This window comes from Heloderma suspectum, chromosome 3 (genome assembly GCF_057233095.1).
Source record: "Heloderma suspectum isolate Gila_16-S chromosome 3, 16-S_ref, whole genome shotgun sequence".
In the NCBI taxonomy this organism is placed as follows: Eukaryota; Metazoa; Chordata; class Lepidosauria; order Squamata; family Helodermatidae; genus Heloderma; species Heloderma suspectum.
The window spans coordinates 35,452,409-35,472,495 of record NC_139460.1 but is presented as its reverse complement, the minus strand read 5'-3'; the positions used below and the strand labels follow the sequence as shown (position 1 = coordinate 35,472,495).

At 46.0% G+C, this 20,087-nt stretch overlaps 1 protein-coding gene across 1 annotated transcript in view; it reads left to right on the top strand.

Moving 5' to 3' along the window:
- The window catches only part of ATP8A2 (ATPase phospholipid transporting 8A2), a 519,580-nt gene that overhangs the window by 82,633 nt on the left and 416,860 nt on the right, over window positions 1-20,087 (top strand). Inside the window, exons 13-20 of the mRNA XM_084845428.1 lie at window positions 129-256; window positions 1,294-1,371; window positions 3,285-3,373; window positions 8,087-8,131; window positions 9,185-9,260; window positions 13,024-13,129; window positions 16,091-16,173; window positions 17,652-17,701. Of these exons, the coding sequence (XP_084701554.1) occupies window positions 129-256; window positions 1,294-1,371; window positions 3,285-3,373; window positions 8,087-8,131; window positions 9,185-9,260; window positions 13,024-13,129; window positions 16,091-16,173; window positions 17,652-17,701 (655 nt within the window). The remainder of the gene's footprint in view (window positions 1-128; window positions 257-1,293; window positions 1,372-3,284; window positions 3,374-8,086; window positions 8,132-9,184; window positions 9,261-13,023; window positions 13,130-16,090; window positions 16,174-17,651; window positions 17,702-20,087) is intronic.

Sequence of the window (20,087 nt, the reverse complement as noted above, 5' to 3'; positions counted from 1 at the left end):
ACTTGCATGTACCTCTCTATAAAATCTAAGCTATCTAATAAACTGTTGCTCAAGTGTGTGGCTAAATATGTCCAAGCACCTGCCTCACGAGTGACTCTCTTCTTTTGTTGTCCCATGTTGGCCCACAGAAGCTCTCTCAGTCAATTTTGGATACAATCTGCTCACCTTCATAATCTTGTACAACAACCTCATTCCCATCAGTCTGTTGGTGACTCTGGAAGTTGTGAAGTTTACTCAGGCTCTTTTTATAAACTGGGTAAGTAGTTAGAATGCAAAAGCAGGGGAGCAGATTAAAAAATGCTAAATTATTAAGGGCTGCTTTTATTTAAGTAAATTTAAGTGTAAAAATATGAAATCTTGGTGTCTGTACCAATCATGATAGTAACTTGGGAGGTGGAGGCAGACACTGAAGCAAGGCTTTTAAAGCTTTCAATATGTGAAAGAAAACAGTTTTATGGATTGCCAGGGAAGCTTTTTATATACAAAATAAATGCAGATTTCTTGAATCCAGAGGCACAGTACCCATCTGTCTCTCCTGCAGTTCACAGTTTATCAGAGTTGGTTTAAACATGTTTAAACATGCAGACATATTACATGGTTGAGTTCTTCTGGACTGTACCATTTCAGAATACAACTGGAGGAACAGCATGTGACTGCTCTGCTTTTAGAAAGATTCTTCATATGGCAAGCTAACATGTCAGGCAGAAAGCTTCAAGCCTTGCTTTCCATAAGCAAAGATATGATTCCCTTCCCTGCAGTCTGAAGTGGGACAACCTAGGAAAGGCTGCACCATATGCTAATTAACGTGCATATTTGACTTGTCCCTCGCTCTTCAGCTTTCCTACTGCTGCGGAATGACTGGTAAAGTCCTATAAAATAATCCTATTGTAGTGTTTGAAGTCTTATTTATTTGATTTATAGCCTGCCTTTCCTCCACCAAGTCCAGATTAAAAACAAAATCTTAATTAAAACATAATATAAAAACAAATAACTTAAACACACAATTGAAATGACAACACAATTAAAAAGACAATAAAAGAAATAAACAGCACCAACGAATTAAACCCCCTTTCAGCAATAGAAAATGTCACTCGAGGCAGTTTACAATCATGTGAAATTAGGAATTTTTGCCCTAGTGTGTGTCAGTTTACACAAACTTACAAAGAGCGGTGTTTGCAGAACAGCATAAAACAGGCTGAAACTTTGGCAGAGCAGATAAAGTTAGAATAGAGCAGGAAGTCTATTGTAGATACCAATATAGGTTAAACATTGTACTTTTTTGCTTGATTTCAGGACATTGATATGTATTATAATGAAACAGATACACCTGCAATGGCCAGAACTTCAAATCTCAATGAGGAACTTGGCCAGGTAAGAATGTGAAGTTATATTGGAAAGAGCTGTGTAAAAAATAGTCAAGTACTTTTTGTTCCAGTGTTGCAATCTGTGAAAACACCTTGAGGTGTACCTGGAAACATCATTCACAATGATAACTGGGAGGATCATGTTTCCTTGTTGAAGGTAGACACAGCTTCTAAATGATGTGGAGCTACAACTCCCATCATCCCTGTCTGTTGACCATGGTGGCTGGGGCTGATGGAAGTTGGTGTCCAACAACATCTGGAGGGCCATTCAACATCTGGATGGACAGGTTGCCCATCCCTGTTCTAAAGCATTGTGGATTACAATGAACCTTCATGTGATGGAGATTGGGTTGGGCCCAGGAGGCTGCTTTCCATTGACAGCAGGGCTCTGCTCACGGAAGGTGGTTCCTCCTGATTTTGGGGGATCCCCCTCTGCCCCCTATCCCACAGCTCACCCCATTCAGCAGGATCCCCCAACCTTCTTTGTAGCATTTTCAGGGTGCTGGAGTGGCTGCCGTGGGGAGATGGGGGCAGGGAAGTCTGCTTCTGCCAGCCCAGTTGCTTGCTCGTAAATCTGGATCTGACCCATTGCCTTTGTAGGATATTCACTGTAGTGTCATGCAAATGTTTAGTGACAGTACTAGGTTAGCTTCAGTCTAAGTGACACCTAGGTTACATTACTGAGATCAACGGGACTTAGGTTAGCCATGTCTAACTGTACATATTGATTTCCAGGGGACCGAAATGCAACTAACTTAGTCTGGATCCAAACCAATGTCTTCTAACCTCATGTGGCGCTTCTTTGTCATTTCAGACTCTTCAGATTGAGTTGACAAAAATAACACCTTTGCATCATTGTTTCATTTTTATCCTGCCTTTTCTCCAAAGAGCTCAGGGCAGAATACCCGCCCCCTTTTATCCTCATAACAACCCTGTGAGACAGCAATGGGCCCAGGTTGACCCAATGAGCTACCTGGAGTGGGAACCCGGGTCTCCCCGGTCCTAGTTCGACACTCGTCACAGCTGCACCATACTGACTCTGCCTAATTCAAGGACTGATGGGTATTTTGTTGGTCGCCCAGGAACAGAGGCTCTCTTTCTGGCCCATAGGTCAAAGAGGGGCTATTGCTTATTAGTTAACCACATGCTTTGCATGCAGAAGGTTCAATCTCCGGCATTTCCAGTTAAAGGGGCACCAGTAGCAGAGCTGAGAAAGATCTCTCCCTGAGACTGAAGAGCCACTATGTCAGTAGGTGCAGGGGCCAGAACCAGAAACCTTTGGTTCTGTGTGCAGCTGCCCCATGTGGTGAGCTACCATTGCTGCAGTTCAGAACTTCTTCCTACCAGTGAAGTATTCTCAAGCTCTGGACTAGCTACATCCACCCAGGCTGGCCCATCTAGTGAAAAATGCAAGGTGGGAAGATGGGGAGGCGAAGATAGTCTCTGCTGCTCCACCTGCCTGCATTGGATGATTGGGAGCCTCTGAGTTCGGGAGCTTGCGATCTTCGAAGGTGTAACCTATAGGATTGCTCCCTAAGTCTTTAAAATTATATTATTATTATTATTATTGTTCATTTATATACCACCTTATTTGCTAAAAAGCCATCAGTGTGGTGATCAACAATTTAAAACAACAACACCTTAATACAATAAAAAGGTCACTAAAAATTATCATCATTGAGGTTAATAAGACCTTTGACGTTAAAAAGATCTTTGAACATTTGTGTAAGTTCTCCACCTACCTCTAGCCACCTATGCATACTTGCCTCTGAGTAAGCCCATTGAACACAGTGGGACTTACTTCTGAGTAAACATGCAGAGGACTGCAGTTCATGGCTGTTTTTGTTTCCCTTGATTTTCTTCTATAATATACATTTCCCTTTTTATATCCTACATTAGTGCATGCGATTTGTCTTCCAGGTAAAATACCTGTTTTCTGATAAAACAGGCACCTTAACATGCAATATTATGAACTTTAAGAAATGCAGTATCGCTGGAGTAACCTACGGGTATGTATGTACCATTTTCATATACACTGTAGAAACTTAATGAATCAGTGTTGTTGAAGTGACAAATTATTTAGTTCTATGTACTAGATTTTATTTGTTAATTTTGGAGGAGGGGAGATCCAAGATATTTTTTCTTCTTTGCTGAGGCTATAAGGATATGTTCTTTAGCATGAACCATAATGGACAAACAACCCCAATATTATGGTGGTAGGATATGGTGAGTAGATTTGGGGCTCTTACCAGGAAGATCTTGTCCCAGGGTTATAGGCTATGGCTGGTCCAAGAAATGAGAAACCTCTGTTGTACTTCAAGTAGTGTGCATTTAAGGCAGGTGTGGGGAACCAGCTGCCCTCCAGACTTCAACTCCCATCAGCCCCAGCTGGCATGCCAATAGTCAGCAATAATGGGATGTAGTACAACGATATCTTGGAGGCCATAATTTCCCCACCACAAATTTAAGGTTTCTTCACTGTTAATAGACTCATGGACCATTTGAAACCATCGACTTGTATTTTGGATAGGGGTGGACGAAAGGGACTTACCTGGTCCCGCAGCTTGCTTCGTGGTGGGCGGGAGGCGCTTCAGTTCTCCCCCCGAAGTTCAGGCGAGGGGGGGGAGGCGCCCCACCTCGCCCGGCCGAAATTCAGGCCGGGGGGGGAGGCGCCCCATCCCTCGCTGCCGAAATTCAGGCCAGGGAGGAGCGCCCCATCTACCCGGCCGCGAAAAAAAAAGTAAAGTAAAAAAACAACAGCACACACCCGTGATAGGCTACGTAACGATTTACATAGCCTATCACAGCTAGATTTCCAAAGTCAGCCGTGATAGGCTATGTAAATCGTCACGTAGCCTATCATGGGTGACTTTGAAAAAAAAAACAAAACGTGTATGCAAATGGCGGCACCCATGGGGCGCCGCCATTTGCGTTCCTTAGTTTGGCACGTCTAGTCTACGTAAAGATTTACGTAGACTACGGCAAAAATAAGGGAACGCTATTTGCATTGCCCTTATTTTCGCTGTAGTCTACGTAAATCTTTACGTAGACTAGACGTGCCAAACTAAGGAATGCAAATGGCGGCGCCCCATGGGTGCCGCCATTTGTGTACATGCTTTTTTTTTTTTCCAAAGTCACCCGTGATAGGCTATGTGACGATTTACGTAGCTTATCACGGCTGACTTTGGAAATCTAGCCGTGATAGGCTACGTAAATCGTTATGTAGCCTATCACGGGTGTGTGTGTTGTTGTTTTTTTACTTTACTTTTTTATTTTGCAATGGTAGTGGCGGCAGCCGGTCAGAAGACCGGCCGCCGACTCCGCCCCTGCCGAAACACCGCTGAAACGCCGCCGGGACCCGCCACCGAGAGGGACATTCGCACGAGGTAAGTCCCATCCTGGGGGGGGGGCGGGGGGCCGGCGGAGAATTTCACCACCAATTTCGGGGGGCCGAATGCGTTGGCATTCGGCCTCCCGGAGATTCATGGAGAAATTCTCCGCCATCCCTAATTTTGGATCATGCAGTTCTGTGGATCAAATGGCATCTCATACTTTGTTGTCACAATCTCTCTTTATGGAGCTCAAGGGAGGATGGGATGGGGGAATGTCAGGACAGCAAAAATGTTGCTGAAATTACAGTAGCAAATTAATTATCCTAGTGGTCCTTGGCACGTCAGTCAGAGGGATGTTTTGTTAGCTGTCTTGATAATTTCTGTAGAAAGATGAGATATACATGTTGAAATAAAGAAACTAATTAAAATTAGGGATCATAGGGTCGCTTTCATTACACCGATTGGAAAATTAGTGAGGTGGTGGCAATCGCGTAGCACTTCTGTCTTAATGAAGATGTACAGAAACGACAGAGGTATCGAGAAGGTTCTCTGTAGAGAGGTTGTCAGCCCCATGTCTTAAGAACCTTTGGCAGAATCCAATGGGGCACTTGCACCCCTGCTGATTCTCTTACACCCCACCAATTCTGTTGCACAAGCAGCTCTCACTGCTTGCACAGTGTTGATTTAGTGCTTCCGGGGCAACCCGAAAAGAGCGGAAACCTCCCTCCTTCCAGAAGCTCCTTTGGGGACTTCCTCAAGGAAGTGCTAAATCACCCTTGTGTAAGTGGTGGTTCCCATTTGTGCAACGGAATTGGTGGGGCACAAAGGAATGGGTGGGGGCAGAAGCACCCTGTTGGATCCTTCCCCTTAGCTTTAACATCGGTCCCTTAACTCTCCTGGATACTACTTTGGCAGTAATCCTACAGTCAGGGCCAGAAATATCGGAGCAAGGATAACTGTTTTGGCAGTTGGCCTCTGTACACCACCACATTGAAGTTGAAAGGAAACACACCCAGATGGGAGAGAAGTCAGGACTTTCAGCTGTAATTCAAGGGGTTTGGCAAAAGTGGGGCACTGACCATTCAGGAAGTACAGCCAGTGGCATACACACACACCCATCTTGGTGGCTCATAAGTAGTGGAATGAATGGCTGACAAGCCGCTGCATGGTCAGGTGTGGCCTGTTTCCTGGGCACCCCATGACCAATCAAGCAGATAAAAGGCCTGGAGGTGGTTCTGAGTGTTACATTTGCATTTGGTAGCTGTTCACTGGAACTCCCAACATGAGGTCCAAAGAGGTGTCCATGCCAGTGAAGGAGGCCATCATTAGGCTAAGGAAACAAAATAAACCCATCAGAGAGATAGCAAAAACAGTGGGAGTGGCCAGCACAACAGTTTGGAACATCCTGAAAAAGAAGGAATCAACTGGTAAGCTCAGCAACAGCAAAAGGCCTGGCAGACCATGGAAGACAACTAAAGTGGATGACCGCAGAATTCTGCTCATGGTGAAGAGGAACCCTTTCACAATATCTAGCCAGGTCAAGAACACTCTTGAGGAGGTAGGCATGTCATTGTCAACATCTACAGTCAAGAGACGGCTTTATGAATGTAAATACAGAGGCTTCACAACAAGGTGCAAACCAGTGGTAACGCTCAAGAACAGACAGGCCAGATTAGCCTTTGCCAGAAAACACCTAAAAAAGCCTACCCAGTTCTGGAATAAGAGTCTCTGGACTGATGAAACCAAGATTAACTTGTACCAGAATGATGGGAAGAGAAAAGTATGGAGAAGGAAAGGAACAGCTCATGATCTAAAGCATACCACATCATCTGTCAAACATGGTGGAGGCAGTGTTATGGCATGGGCATGGATGGCTGCCAATGGAACTGGGCCACTGGTGTTCATTGATGATCTGACTGCTGATAAAAGCAACAGGATGAATTCTGAAGTGTATAGGGCTCTACTTTCTGCACAGATTAAGCTGAATGCTGCCAAACTGATAGGACGCTGCTTCATATTTCAGATGGATAATGACCCAAAACATACAGCAAAAGCTACCCAAGGGTTTCTCAAGGCAAAGCACTGGGATGTTCTTCAATGGCCAAGTCAGTCACTGATCTCAACCCAATAGAGCATGCTTTTCACTTACTGAAGACTAGACTGAAGGCAGAAAGACCCACAAACAAGCAGCAGCTGACGGCAGCTGCAGTAAAGGCCTGGCAAAGCATCTCGAGGGAGGAAGCCCAGCATTTGGTCATGTCCATGGGTTCCAGACTTCAGGCAGTCATTGACTGCAAAGGATTTTCATCCAGGTGATCCTTAAGTTTGAAATGATGTTGGTTTGTTCCATTACTTATGAGCCACCAACGATGGGGGTGTGTATATGCCACCGGCTGTACTTCCTGAATGGTTAGTGCCTGTCAGGGTGGAAACTGAGCCCAGAGAGCCTCAGAGCAGTTCGGATTCTGAGGAGGAACAGCAATCATCCCTCACAGGCTCAGCACCTGGCAGAGATTCCTCCTGCCAGCATTCCTAAGATAGATAGTGACCCTGGCAGTGAGGGAGTGCGGGATGGGGGCTTCTTAGATGCTCGACATAGACACAAAGACCGATGAGCGATGGAGGGCGCGGAAAGGAGGCGTAGCGTCCATTTGGCGCGCAAGCAACAGCTGTCTCCCATGGACCCAAGGGAAAGAGGGAAGATCTCTCCCTAGCCCATACGTTCTGGGTCTTTGAGTGACTCTCTTTCAAACGGGGATCAACTGCCTACTTGGAGCTTAGGCCACTCTGCTGTTCCTTGCTTTAGTCGCTGGTGATTAGCATCTGAAAGAGTCATTAAGTTGTAAAAGGATTAAAGCTTTGAAAAGAAATCCTTTCATCTGTGTCTTGAGTTGGCTATTGGAATCTACTGAGAAAGGCCGCCAAGGCGCTCCTGACAGCGCCCCACTTTTGCCAAACCCCTTGAATTACAGCTGAAACTCCTGACTTCGCTCCCATCTGGGTGTGTTTCCTTTGATCTTCAGTGTGGTGGTGTACAGAGGCCAACTGCCAAAACAGTTATCCTTGTTCCAATATTTCTGGCTCTGACTGTACATATACCTATCTGGAGTAAGCCCTGCTGAACAGAGTGGGACATAAACATGTGCAGGGTTGTACTGTCAGTCTCGTTTTCTGCTAGCACCACAGTTTTGGTTCCTTGGATGGATGCATTTCAAGCTTGAACTTTTCAGCCCTCGGTTTCCCTTGCCCTAATCTAGCTCTCTGCTATCTGTACAGTGGCTCCTTTGGAGCCATCTAGAGGTTTGTAGCTTTACAGCTTTCTATAGTGCAGCCTTTTCATTCTGATCACATCAGACATCCTATCAATTGTGCCTATTCTCTTCTTTTTAGTCACTTTCCAGAACTGGCAAGGGAATGTTCATCAGAAGACTTCAGGTAAAGAAACATTGACGGGTGATAATCTGGAATTCTTCAGAAGGGATTTTTTTTTCCTCATTGCAAAAGTGAATGGCGAGGAGTGAATGTCACTAGAGCGCTATAGGACGGTTCAGGTGGGCAAGTGCCTGGGAGATTTGGCGGAGGCAGTGCCGCTGGTGGCTTGTTGAGGCTGGATGGGAAAGGCGGGCGTGTATGGAGGAAGAAGAAGACGATGCACCTGGGAAAGATACAAAGGATGCATTCCCGTATGGCAGCCTGACCCAACCTGGCACCCTCCAGATGTGTTGGACTACAACTCTCATCACTCCCAGCCAGCATGGGTGCTGCTGTCTATGGGTGATGGGAGTTGTAGTCCAACACATCTGGAGGGTGCTGCAGTTGGGTTAGGCTGTCAAATGCAGTGGAGTTAAACAGGGACATCAGAGAAACCCACCATGAATTCAAATGAGTTTGGATTTCTCTGGATCTGACCTGCACATTCCACAGCGGCCTGGCTTTTTCCAAGTCACGCAGGTTCCATGGACTTGCAGACCAATTCTTCACTTTTGGGGGAGGGGAATTAGCGTTAATTTGCGCTAACTCACGAGCACTGGCACAACTGTACATTTGCACAAGTTCAGTCTTGCACTAATGCACCAATGTGCATTTGCGCTAATGCAGATTAGCACAAGTAGAACGAAAGTATGGTAAAAAACAAAACAGATTCCATCAGTGAGTGTACGATGGAATGAAAGACACCTGACAACCTGTGAAACACAGACAGAATGGGTTTAACCAGATCTGTACATCCCTAGAGTTAAATGTGGGATCACTCTGAAAACAGTAGACTGCTGGTAATACTGGGAGGTGGGGGGTGGGAATATGTCCTCGTGTCTCCTTCAGAACTGCACTCCTGCTAAAGGGCAGATCACAATATTTCCGGAAGACTCTTGATGTTTGGGGCTTGATAGTGGATGATGCTGGAGTGAAATACATCCGACTCCTCCTGTGTATTATTAATGGTTGTATATGTTGTAAGCTAATTTTTCCTGCTTTTTATTGTACTCTTAGTCAGCTTCCTCCTTCTACCAGCGAATCTTGCGAATTTGATGACCCGAGGCTGCTGCAAAACATTGAGAGCGATCATGTAAGCCCACTTCTTTGGCATTCTTCCACCGATGGTTCTTCCATCACAGTTTGCTAAGATCCTTTCTCTTTGGGCAGAAGACAAACTCTAGTCACTCTGACACCCCTCTGCTGGAAGTATATCCCACTGAAATCAGTGGAACTTGCTTCTCTGTCAATATGTTAAGGGTTGGTGTGTGTGTGATGGAAATCCAGTGCACACTGACCTTGAGAGTAAACCCCACTGAACATAATGAGGTTTATTTCTGAGTAAACATGCATAGGATTGTGCTGTAGATTAGTTGCCTTCCTGCCACAAGGAGCCAGAGGCAGCATACAATGCCTAAAGTCAGAACCACCTGGAAAGAACAGAAGAAGGAAAAGCAACAAAAGCATCCATCCTTGTAAAACTCTTGAGGAAAGAGAAAGGTCTTCTCTCTTGGCCAGAATTCTGACAACAAGGGTGGCCTTGGCAGGCTTCCTTGAGCAGCTGGTTCCAAAGCGGTGGTGCCACCACTGAGAAAGCCCTGCCCTTGAGCCCTAAAAGACCTGCTAAAATTAAATACAGGGTCCTGGGGGCAGACATTTGACAGCCGATCTCAAGGAACTCATCGGTCCTATTTGGAAGAAATGACCAGCATTATAATGCTTAACTTTAGCAACACTGTATGCTTTTTCCACAGAAGTTAGTTACCAGGACCATCTCAGGGCACTTTGGCGCCCTAGGCGAGGTACAATTTTGCCCCCTTCCCCACAATTCTAATTCCTGAACAGCACGGAATGGGTTCATGAGACACTCTAACCATTCTAATGCCCGCATTGGCTGCGCACCCCCCAAAGGTAACAAGTGGATCGGTTCAGCTTGCTGCCTCGCGCATGAGGGAAAATGTTGTGATTTAAAACGGCGCACAGCTATAGCCTGGATTGGCCAAAGCCGCACTTTCCGTCACTGTGTGTCGAGACTCACTCAGCCACCATTGTTGCTGCCTCCCTGGGGGTTGTTTGGCTCCTTGGATTTCTTGGTGCCCTAGGCAGCCGCCCGCTTTGCCTCCTTCTAGAAACGGCCCTCGCAGCTACAATGAAGCAAATTCAAGCCAAAATCTCCAAAAATAAGACCAGTGTTATTACTTGAGTTTCTGGGTTGTTTTTTGTTGTTGTTGCTTGCATGTGCTACATATGTGCCTTAATTTATGAATTATGGCAGGGGTGGGGAGTGTTTGGTCCTCCAGATATTAGTGCTCTGCAACTCCCACCAGTCCTAGCTAGCATAGCCAATGGTGAGGGATGATGGGAGTTGAAGTCCAGCAACCTCTGGAAAGCCACTTGTTCACCATCCCTGTGCTATGGAACTGATGACACTCTGCAAGTTAAGCACTAATGCTCTAAATCCTAATCACTTACACGTCCGGATTCATTGATTTTCCTGCAAGAGTGGATGCCCTGATGTGCACAGAGCTCTTGAGGCTCTGTTGAAATTAAATGGGGAAACAGACTCATGCAAGAGCTCTGAGTCAGGGCAATTGTTCACAATTGGCTGTGATCCAGAAAGAGGCATCTTGCATGCATAGGATGTAGCACACATTCACTTGGATTTTATCTCCCTGTTTCTAAAAACAAACTCCTCCCATACCAACCTGCCATGTATGAAGACCTTCAGATGAGGCCCATCTCTGGGTACCATCATTAGGAGAAGTAAATTATGTACATACAAAAGAACAGGGCCTTTTCTGTGGTGGCACCCCAACTCCAGAATGCTCTCCCTAGGGAAATCCGACTGGAGCTATATTTTCAGGACCAGGTCAGGACTTCTTTATTTGCCCAGGCGTTTGAACTGATAGTATTGTTTCTGCTTGTTGTATAGTTTTAATGGGGCTATATCCAATGTTAGACTTCCTAAGAGTAGACCCATTGAAATGAATGGAACAGAAGTCAATCATGACTAACTCATCCCATTCATTTCAGTGGGCCTGCTCTAAGGAGGACTGACACTGGATACAACCAATTGTTTTCTGCCTCTCCATTTTATTGTTTGCATAATGGTTATTTGTACTGTTTTTACAGTACTGTATTTGTAATTTTGAATGTTTCTCATGTCACGTATATTGCCATGGAATCCATTTGTATGAAGGACAGCCTACTCTTTTTCAAGAGAAATACAATTTTTAAAATATCAGATCCATTTTTCATCTGCATGATAATTTGGGCTCAGGATCACTTTCTGCACATTATTTCTAAGCCCAAAAGATACACTCAGACTTGGGACTGACAAGAAAATAAATGTTGCAGCATTTCATTATTACCTTAAGTGTCTGAGGTTTTTTTTAAAAAAGTCCCTTCACCCCAACTTGAATTAGAAAATGGGAAATAGAGTCACCTGCCCCATCCATACACAGGTGCCCGGGCATCTACAGATAACTCTGAAGTGATGCTTTTGACATTTGGGTTTGGCATCCAGCAGTGGAATAAATATAGCACTGCTGCTGGCACGACATGTCAAAGTGAGAACAATGGCCCTCGGGGAAGAGCTGACGTGAAAAGATGGCCCTCCATTGTAGCTCCAGAATCGGGTGGGTGGAATCTATTGTAAGCTGTGAAAATAGAAAGACAAAAGCAGACTGAATTATTGATTTCCATACAGAGAAATTATGGGATGTCCTCCAAAGTCTGGCTGCACTGGGGAAAGTCAGATTGTTTTCTGTGAGCTGACAAAGGTTGAGAGCGGAGGGCCTGTGGGAGGACAGATAGGCGATATGCTTGTCATGTGAACAATAAAGGCCTGAAGCGACTGGCCCAGAAACAAAGAGGAGTGTTGGCCTCATCTGGAAAGGCTGTTTTTACATTCTTACCTTCGTGGGTGAGATCCAAGAATCCATCAAGTCTAATTATCGTGTATTTGCCAGGAAGTAGAGAGACAGAAGAGGAAGAAAATCACAGAGTAGTTAAGGTGGAGATCCATACACCATCAATTGTTCTCTACCTTTAGCTCAGGGATACAGAACCTCAGGCTGAAGGGCCAGATCCATCCCTCCAGGGTTCCCCAGAAGGCCACACATCCTTCCCTTGGCCCCAACCCTTTCCCCAGCCACCAATTGTTGGGTAGCTTCCTGGCTTTTGTGCAGCTTTTTCCCCCCATTCTAAAAAGTTGAAATGCCTCTTCTAAGGCTTCATTGCTGGCAGTAAGAGGCTTAAGCTAACGTATGCTGGCATATTTGGGTATTTTGGCCATACCCCTTTTACCATTGACCCCACCAACCACTGGAACATGGCCCCTGAGAGCTTCTCCAAAACGTATTTGGCCCCAGGGCTGAAAGGGGTTCAACACCCTTGAGTTAGGGGTAAGAGGTAGGCCTGGAACAGCATTGACCAACCTGGTGCCCTCCAGATGTTTTGGACCACAACTCCTACCATCTCTGGCCATTAGCCATGCTGGCTGGGGCTGATGGGCATTGTTTAGAAAAAGAAGGGGTTGAGCATCCAAAATAAATTGCAAAGAAGAGAAACAGGTTCTCAGGATGCAGCCCCCCCCCCATTATTGTAGGAAGTCCAATGCTTTTTGGCCTTTTTCTTATTTTTAGGCCTTCTTCAGGGGGTAGCGAATCTGCAGAATTTTTTCACAAAAGATTGTCTCCTGTGTCAATCTACTGGCGACTACTGTGTCAATCTACCAGAGTTGTAGCCTAACACATGTGGAGGGTGCCAGGTTGGGGGTAGGCTGGCTTCAGAATTCTTCAGGATTACATATGGCCTGACCACTCATTTGGACTAACTCAGGCTTTGCTTTGTAGCCCACAGCGACTCACATCCAAGAATTCCTCACTCTCCTGGCCGTTTGTCACACCGTTGTTCCAGAAAGAGATGGAAACACGATCATCTACCAGGCCTCCTCTCCAGGTTGGTCACTGACTCCTTCTTCTGAGGGGAGTTGAGAGCCAGGAGAACAAGAGCCCAAGGGGCTGAGATGTGTTCCTTGTGTGGGACACAAGCCCAGGCAAGCACAGGTTTGTCATAGCCAGTGCACACTGGGCTGGCGTGGGGCTTGATGCTCACTAGGGTTATGATTAGGCATACAGGGTGGGGCAACCAGGAGCTACATGCAGACCGGCCCATTAGAAACAGAAGCAACTCTGCTCGATGCAGGCAAAGGAGGGTTATATTCACACAGCCCGTAGTTCAACAACGGAATGCACTTCCACAAGATGTAGTCACGGCCACCACTTTGGATGGCTTTAAAAGGGGATTGGACAAATTCCTGGAGGAGAAAGCTATCAGTGGCTACTAGTCCTGATGCCTCTATGCTACCTCCAATATCAAAGACAGTACACCCATGTACACTGGTTGCTGGGGAACATGGGTGGGAGGGTGCTGTTGCACTCGTGTCCTGCTTGTGGGTTTCTTGTGGGCAGCTGGTTGGCCACTGTGTGAACAGAATGCTGGACTAGATGGACCCTTGGCCTGATCCAGCACGACTCTTCTTATGTTCTTATGTTCTTAGTTAGATGCACACTTACTTGGGAGTGCTCCAATGACCACAGTGGGACTTACTGCTAGTAAACGTGTAGGATCACACTATTTGACAACTTAATACCAAATATCCCTAACTACATGGCAATCAGCAATGGAGGACAAGCTATCATTTAGAAATGCTTGTTTGCCATGACTGATGTTCTTGTGGAGGGATCTCTGACCAGCTCCCAAGGAAATCAAGGTTCCTCTGCAACAGATGCGAAAAATCAGTGCTGTATCTAAGGGCCAAATGACACTGAATGAAAAGCATGCGCCTTCACCTTCTGATTTTCTCTTAAGTATTCACAGGTGCAGGTTGGTAGGGTTTGTGTATGTTTGTGGTGTGTGTGTCATAGTGTTCAGGGAGGGGAGGGTTATCCCTTTTCTTCCCAGACGTGCCTTGCTGAAAATGGCTGTTTCCTGTGTGGCTAGAAATGTTAGTTTAAAAATCCATCGGCACCAATGAGACCTTTTTTTAACTTCCTAGCCACATGCCAGGAGTGTGTACGATTTGGAGGTGGGGGTGAGGCTAGGGAGGAAAGGGGTAAACATCCACTATCTGCATATTGTGACCCCCCTGCAAACTATCCCCGTGCTTGTAATTACTTAAAGAAAATCAGAAGCCCAAGCTACACGGTACACGATACGTGTAGCATGTAACATGGCACTAATGACACTGCAGAATTAACATGAACGCATCTTCCAGTCATTGGCTGGGTGGCCCTAGTGCTTGGGGTGGCCTTGGCATAAGGAGCAATTACTGCTGTGTAGGGATGGGTGAATCTGACAAGCTCCATGTTGTCGAGGTTTTTGTTTTTCCACCACCATTCTCTTTCCGTCCCAGTTCCGTGCAAGCTTTCTCCTGCCTGCACACAAAAAATTGCATGTATTTTGGGGCACATTTTAAAAACTGTGCAAGTTTGTCAAATGTACACAATTTTGTATGTAGGCCTCCATTTACTAAAGCAGAGATCTTCACTGTTTTTCAACTAGGAGCCATTTTGGCTCCCAGTGCTGCCACTGAAGCCAGTTGTGGGGGGAGCACACCGTGCACCGCTTAAGCTAGCCAATCATGTTTCTTTTTGTCTCTTCAGCTCCCCCCCCACACTGAATTGGCTGATTGCTCCTGCATTCTCCTCTTCTCCCCGCCACTGCTGCCACCTTCCAGCTTACCAGCAGCAGGTCTCCTGGTTCCCCACCCCTGAAGCTGTCTCTGGTAGCCCAGATCACAGCGGCTGGGTCCACCACTAAAGCAAACAACAAGGCAAAGCTAGAGAGGCCCTGCTAAGAGTGGGAAGCTACCACAAAAAGTGTGTGTGTGTGTGAGAGAGAGAGAGAGAGATAGAGAGAGAGAGAGAGAGAGAGAATGAGAGCGAGAGGCAGAGAGCCACACTTGAGGTGACTGGGACCTGCCAGTGGACCTCAGGCTATGTAGTGAAGATAACTGTACGAAAGTGTGTTCATGTGTATTTTAGAAGTCCACACGTTGTTCTATGTACATTTTTAAATGTACGTATCCTGTCAAACATTTTGTGTGTGTGGAATGTATCACAAGATTGGAATTGTATAGATTTTTGGTTGCAGATCGTGTTCGGGTCTGCATCTGGTTCCTGGAGGTGAAAAGTGGTTTTCTCACATTAAAATACAAACTCAACAAATTCCTCAGCCATCCCTACCACTGTATTGTAGTAAAGTTTACTACAGCACAGTAGTAATTGCCCCTTACAGCAAGGCTAAGTAAACAGACCCAGAAAGTACAATACGGTGGCAATTTGGATGATAATGAAAAAAGCATACATGCCTGTCCTTTCAGCATAGTCCTTGCAGCATGGGTATTTTTTTATTTCAGCCTCCAAGCTGTAGAATTCCCCTCTTAGAGAGCGCTGGTTGGCCCCCTCTCTTTTAAGTTTCACACGAGCTGCTAAGACCTCATTCTTTCATCAGTAGTTTGATGTGGGCTAAAGTTCTGCCTCCCTGTTTTTATGCTGAATTGTTTTATCCTGCTCTTGATTTTTATGTATGAAATTGATTTTAGTGGTTTGAACTCTTTGTATTGTGATTTGAACTGCTTTTATTATCTTTTATGTATCCGGTTATTATTACTGTTGTAAGCTGCTTTTGAGTTTATTTTATAAAGAAAAGTAGGCAATAATTTTGTAATAAAACAAATACATAAATAAATAATCCAAAGAGTCAAAAGAGCAAGAAGGACCCATATGCCTCTTACTGGTATGTAATTTTCTAAATGCAGTGCCACAGTGGAACTTCTTTTATGATAACGATAATGATGTCATTTTTCTAGGTTTGTACTAAATTTCCCTTAAAGGAAGGCTCTCTTTCTCTTGACAGATGAAGGAGCCTTAGTCAAAGGAGCCAAAAAACTTGGCTATGTCTTCACCGGGAGGACTCCGCGTTCTGTTATCATCGACGCGGTAAGAGCGTCCACAAAAGCCGAGCTGCGAGTCTCACAGAGAAGTCTGTTATTGGTGTGACCTAGAAATACTGGAAATAATAAGAAAATGGCACAGGGCCAGGCACCTCTGGGGAGGCCAGTCTGGTGAGCTGGCAAAAGCAGCTGTCAAATGAAACAGAGATCTGGCATTTGACTTCCTGTGATGTCGTGGAAGCAAACCCTTTGAGGAAAGGGCTGTGGTTCAACGGTACAGCGCATGGTTTGTGTGCAAAAGGTTGGATTCCAGGCATCTCCAAGCGGGGCTGGGAAAGGCTTCTGTGTGTAGCTCTGGAACCTGGTGCCCTCCAGATGTGTTGGACTGGGGATTCTGGTAGTTGTAGTCCAACACATCTGGAGGGCACCAAGTTCAGGAAGGCTGCCTTGGAGAGCTACAACCAGTCAGTTTAGACCTGGAGTGGGCAACTTTTCCAGCCCAAACAGCCCCATGTGGTGCCAGGTAGTATTTGGAGCCACACGTACATATACACACACACGGGATGGGATTGCTGGGGGATGGGGAACACCTCCACCCCCGTGATCCTGCTTAGGATCACTGTTGTCACCACTGTTCGCATTGGAGAAACAGAGATCCCAGTTGCATTAGGTTCGATTGGGCTGGAGAAGTGGGCACATGGGGATGGCTCTCCCCATTCATCTCCTTCCCCAGCTCAGTCAGGTGGCATTCAGAAGCGCAGTTGAGCAACTGAGTCATCCTCACGTGCCCTCTTCACCAGCACAATCTTGCCACCTTGGCACTTGAGTAGGAATTGGGGCACCTGCTGCGGGCCGTACAGGTGGCGTCCAAGGGCCGCATGTCAACTGCAGGCCATGGTTTACCCACCCCTGGTGTAGGCAGTACTGAGGGAGATAGCCCAGTTGTCCAGCTCCAGAGAGTTTCCTATGTTCAGGCTAGCCCAGAGCATGGTAGAAGTCCAAGAGGTGAACATAAGGTGAGAAACCTGTGGGGAGTGAGGTGTGGTTGAGTTAGGGGTGGGGGCCAGCTAGGGGTCACACAGCTAGGAAAAGTCAATTTCTTGAGCACTGAATAAAGAGACCTGAAAGCTATTGTGAACTAGAAGGCCAGAATATAGTTTGCCTAATTACAGGCCATTGACACCAATTGTGTGTCAGATTTATTGACCCAGTTCTTGAGAGGTCTCAGTTACTGGAAAGGAACAATTTACCAAGCAGACCAGCCACAGTCATTTGAATGGGAGCCCTGTGTACACTTTAAAATGGCTTCTTATGAGGTTGTTTCTCCCCAGCGCGCAGGGCATCGTACTATTATGAATACATGCTTTGCCACATTCTTGGAGGCTTTCAGAAGTACACTGGTTTACCCAGCAGAGGGAGCCATCCTCACATATTTTAATGTGGATCTTTGAACACGGGATGTGTAATTCCCCATTGTCTAGTTTTCCTGTGCTAAAGTCTGTCTTCTTTCTCATATATTTGCAGCTTGGAAAAGAAGAGACATTTGAGATCCTTAATGTGTTGGAATTTTCAAGGTAATTGGGCTTTTTAGAGCTATTCAAGTACCTCAGGGAAGGAAATAAGGGGGAGAAAAACACCATTTTCTAGAAATACCCTTAAGTCTAAATGGGTATTTTAGTTGGTGTCACATCTTCTGATTAATTTCATTAGGTCCAGGACATCTGAATCAAGTAGGGCTGAAAGGGGCTTTAACTGGAAAGTTGTAGTGACTTGAATTTAACTAGGCTGCTATGAATGGAAGGGTCTCTTCCAGTCATGGATGGGACCAGGATCCAACAGAGGATCCGGCTGGCAGACAGAGGAGGGGGAATTTTTGCTGTTTCCCCCTTCCCCTGAAGCTCTCCTCACTGTCCCAGAGGGCGCCCCAGCGCAAGGGCGAAGGGGGAAGTGGCGAAAGTTGCCTCTTCTGCTTCCACTGGTAGGACTGTCCCATGAGCAGAACTCTGCTCAGGAGAAGCTCCCACCAGTGGAATAAATAGGGGCATCAGTCGCCCGGAAATCTGGGCATTTTCGGGCCCAACTGATTCCTGCGGCACCCCCAACTTGGCTTGCATTTGTGACCAGAGCTGGGGGTTTGTTCCCGAAATCCGGGAACTGATTTTTTTCATTAAAAAACAATGTGCACAAACTATAGCAACAAATTATGCAAATTTCACCTGTAACTTGCTCAAATTACACAAATCATGGCCACAATTTACACAAATCATGGCCACAAATTGCGTAAATTGTGCAAATTGTGGCTGAAATTTGCATAATTTGTGCAAATTGTGGCTGGAATTTGCACCAATTGCTTTACACAAACAAATAACATGGAAATGCAGATTGAGTCAGGCCAGCTCGTGGGAAAGCGAGCCGAAGTCCAGGAGGCTGAGCTGACTACGAGCTTCATCCCCCCCAGACAGATTCCTCCAACATCTCAAGGGATAAAACAGAGGAGCCCAACCATTTCTACTGATGGTCTAGAGCAGCTTTTCCCAGCCTTGGTTACCCAGATGTTGTTGAACCACAAACCCCTTCATCCCTAATTATTGGCCAAGTTGGCTGGGGGTGATGGGAGTTGCAGTCCAACAAGTGGGAGCCCATGGCTGGGAAAGGCTAGTCTAGAACATGCTCTGGAGAGCCTCCCCCCCACAGTCATAAAGAGTAGATACTGAGAAGCAGCAATACTGTGCCCTTCTACTCCACTGAACACAGTGGGGCTCATTTCCAAATCAACATGCACAGGTTTCTACTGTTGGCCAATGAAGTTCAAGTCCTTTATGTCCCGTGTTGGTGTAATATTGCAATTAGTGTCACCATGTCAGTGGCCAGACCTGACCCTAGAACGAGCCATGGTGCAGGAACAAAGACATTGGCAGTGGTGTAGCAGCGTCAGGGTTGCAGGGATGGAGCGCCAACATGTTTTTATTAGCAGGGACGCTGATGTCATCAGCCCCCCCGCCGTCTTTCCTGTTCCTCTGAGCATAGCTAGAATCCTAACAGTAGTTGGGGAGGAAATAGATTTTCCCAGCAACAATATATTGTTCCCTGCTGTGGTGGTAAGTATTTTGGGGTGGCTTGGACTTGAGTGGGCAGTTAAGACCCATTAGGTTTACAAAAGATTCCTGGTGGGGATGAAAACTGCTAGAACGGTTTGTTGAGATGACTCAACAGAGCTGACACCTCTATCATTTCTCCACTCACTCATTTTTTTTCTAAGCTAAACAGCCCCAGATGTTGTACATTTTCCTCATACGGCAGTTGCTCCAGCCTCTTGATCATTTTAGTTGCCCTTTCCTGCACCTTTTCCACTCTACATACAATATCCCTTTTTAGGTCAGGGACCAGAACTGTACACAGCGTTCCAAGTGTGGTCACACAATAGATTTGTATAAGGCCCATATGGTATTTGCAGTTTTATTTTTGATTCCTTTCCTAATTATTCCCAACATGGAATTTGCCTTTTTCACAGCAACTGTACACTGGGTTGACATTTCATTGAGCTCTCCATCACAACCTCAACATCTCTTGCTTGGTCAGTAATTGCTGCCAAAGATACCATCAGCGTATGTGTGAAGCTATGTTTTTTTTAGCCCCAATGTGCTTCACTTTGCACTTGAACTACATTGAACTGCATTTTCCATTTTGATGCCCATTCTCCCAGTTTGGAGAGATCCCTGTTTGATCCATTGCAGAGTGGGAGGAGAGTGGAGGCTCCATGCTTCAGCCACCCCGTTCTGCTAGACAGGCGATTTTGCCTGTCTAGCAGCAGCACCGCGGAGGGGGAGGAAAGGAGGCTGGGGTGGCATTAGGAAATGGGGTAAGGCAGCTGCCCTGGTCTCCTCCTCTCCTCGCCCCCTGGAACACCGCATTTTCCCTATCTCCATGTTGCATTTTTCAAGCATGGAGAGGAAGCTGGTG